The sequence below is a fragment of the Plasmodium cynomolgi genome, chromosome 3 (genome assembly GCF_000321355.1).
Source record: "Plasmodium cynomolgi strain B DNA, chromosome 3, whole genome shotgun sequence".
In the NCBI taxonomy this organism is placed as follows: domain Eukaryota; phylum Apicomplexa; class Aconoidasida; order Haemosporida; family Plasmodiidae; genus Plasmodium; species Plasmodium cynomolgi.
The window spans coordinates 264,428-266,134 of NC_020397.1; the positions used below are offsets into that span (position 1 = coordinate 264,428).

A 1,707-nucleotide genomic window follows, 5' to 3' on the forward strand; every position below is an offset into this window, starting at 1 on the left:
ATTACCACCTTTATATGCACAAATCAGGCGAAACCGTAGGAAAAAAAAAAATAAAATAAAATAGCTAGCTAGCCAATTTGATGATTACAAAATGGAAAAAAGAAACATAAATGTTCAGAACATAATATACAGTAGCACAGTATCGAGTAAGTGGAAAAATGCAAATCATGTCTAACTCCTTTTTCCTTATTAAGGAGATGTATAAAAGTTGGTTCGATTTTTATGCATTTTTTTTCCCCTCCCCGTCGCAGGCATTTTCGTCAGTCTCATATGCACCCCCCTGGACGTAATAAAAAATTACATCCAGTACAACAGCAACATAAATTTCGACAAGAAGTACATTTTAAAGAAAATTACCAAGAAGAACAAAAAGAGGCTGCTGAAGTTTAACTCCTTTTACTACCAGACGTTCAAGAACATTTACAACAACTACGGAATTAGGGCCGTCTATAGGGGTAAGCCGAGCGCGCGCAGAGTGGCGATTTTTGCCCCGCGTTTTTGGGAACCGTGTTGTGCAGCTAACATTATACACGTATGTATGTATATATATATGTATGCATATATACATGTATATATATGTACATACACACACACGCACAATCTCGTATCATGCCGCCCCCCCTTTTAACCGCTTCGCCTCCCCCGACAGGCCTCCTCTCCACCGCAAACCTGTACATAATAAACAACAGCTTGTTTTTTTACGTGTACGAAGAGCTAAAGGATAAGGGGATTCCATACTACCTGAGCGCAACGATCTCGCGATTCATCTCCATCATCATAACGTCGCCGTTGGAGTTATACCGAACAAATGTTCAGGCGAACGTTTGCAACAATTACAAAGTAAGCATTCTGGACATTTTAAAGGATAAGAAAAACAGAAAAATAAAAATAAATTTTTACAAAGGAATTACCTCAACACTTATTAGGGATATCCCCTTCTCTGCCATATACTGGTCCCTTAACGAATACTTAGTTAGCTATATAAAAAAAGTGGACTCAGAATATGAAAAGAGAAAAAAATTTATAAAAAAATTTGTCTACCCATTTATATGTGGATGTTTGAGTAGCACCATAACTACCTTTCTAACTCATCCACTGGATATTATAAAAACAAATATGCAAGCGAGATGTATTGACATCATTCATAAGAGCGACTTTGATTATAGAAAGATCAAAAATTATGACTCCCACTCGAGGAACCGAGCCAGCAGCTTTTACAACATCTGTCAAAGTAATTTATACAATAATAAGTACCTGTACGATGTTAAGGTAAATAGTTACGCACACAATGATCACCGTAGCATACATTATAAATATGGCTCTGGAAAATACGGTTCGAACACTTATAGCTACAAATACTACAACTACTTCAAGTTAACAAGTAATTATAATTACAACGTTTTTTCTGTAGCGAAAGTTATTTTTAAGAAGAACGGACTGCGGGGGTTTTATATTGGTATTTGTCCAAGACTGGTAAAAATTGTGCCCACCTGCGCTATCCTTTTTTCCACCTACCACTACTTTAACTACTGACTGTGTGGCGTGTTTTGTGTATGCGCTTGTGCGCATCCCTCCATGGGTGTTTCTCTCCCCGCGTATTTGTTTCGTTTGTCGATGTGTGTGTCTACCACTCTCATTTTAAATATCAACAGGTTGTCTCCTTTCGCCTCTCCATTTGGCATATTTACATAAGCATGCGCACGCGGG

At 37.8% G+C, this 1,707-nt stretch overlaps 1 protein-coding gene across 1 annotated transcript; it reads left to right on the forward strand.

Annotated features, from left to right (window-relative positions):
* Window positions 1–91: 91 nt before the first annotated feature.
* PCYB_031520 (mitochondrial carrier protein) lies at window positions 92–1,533 on the forward strand (the record flags this gene model as incomplete). The annotated part of the gene is made up of 3 exons (XM_004220822.1): window positions 92–146; window positions 252–455; window positions 650–1,533. The coding sequence occupies 3 exons, from the start codon at window positions 92–94 to the stop codon at window positions 1,531–1,533; spliced, it is 1,143 nt and encodes a 380-aa protein (XP_004220870.1).
* Window positions 1,534–1,707: the final 174 nt, after the last annotated feature.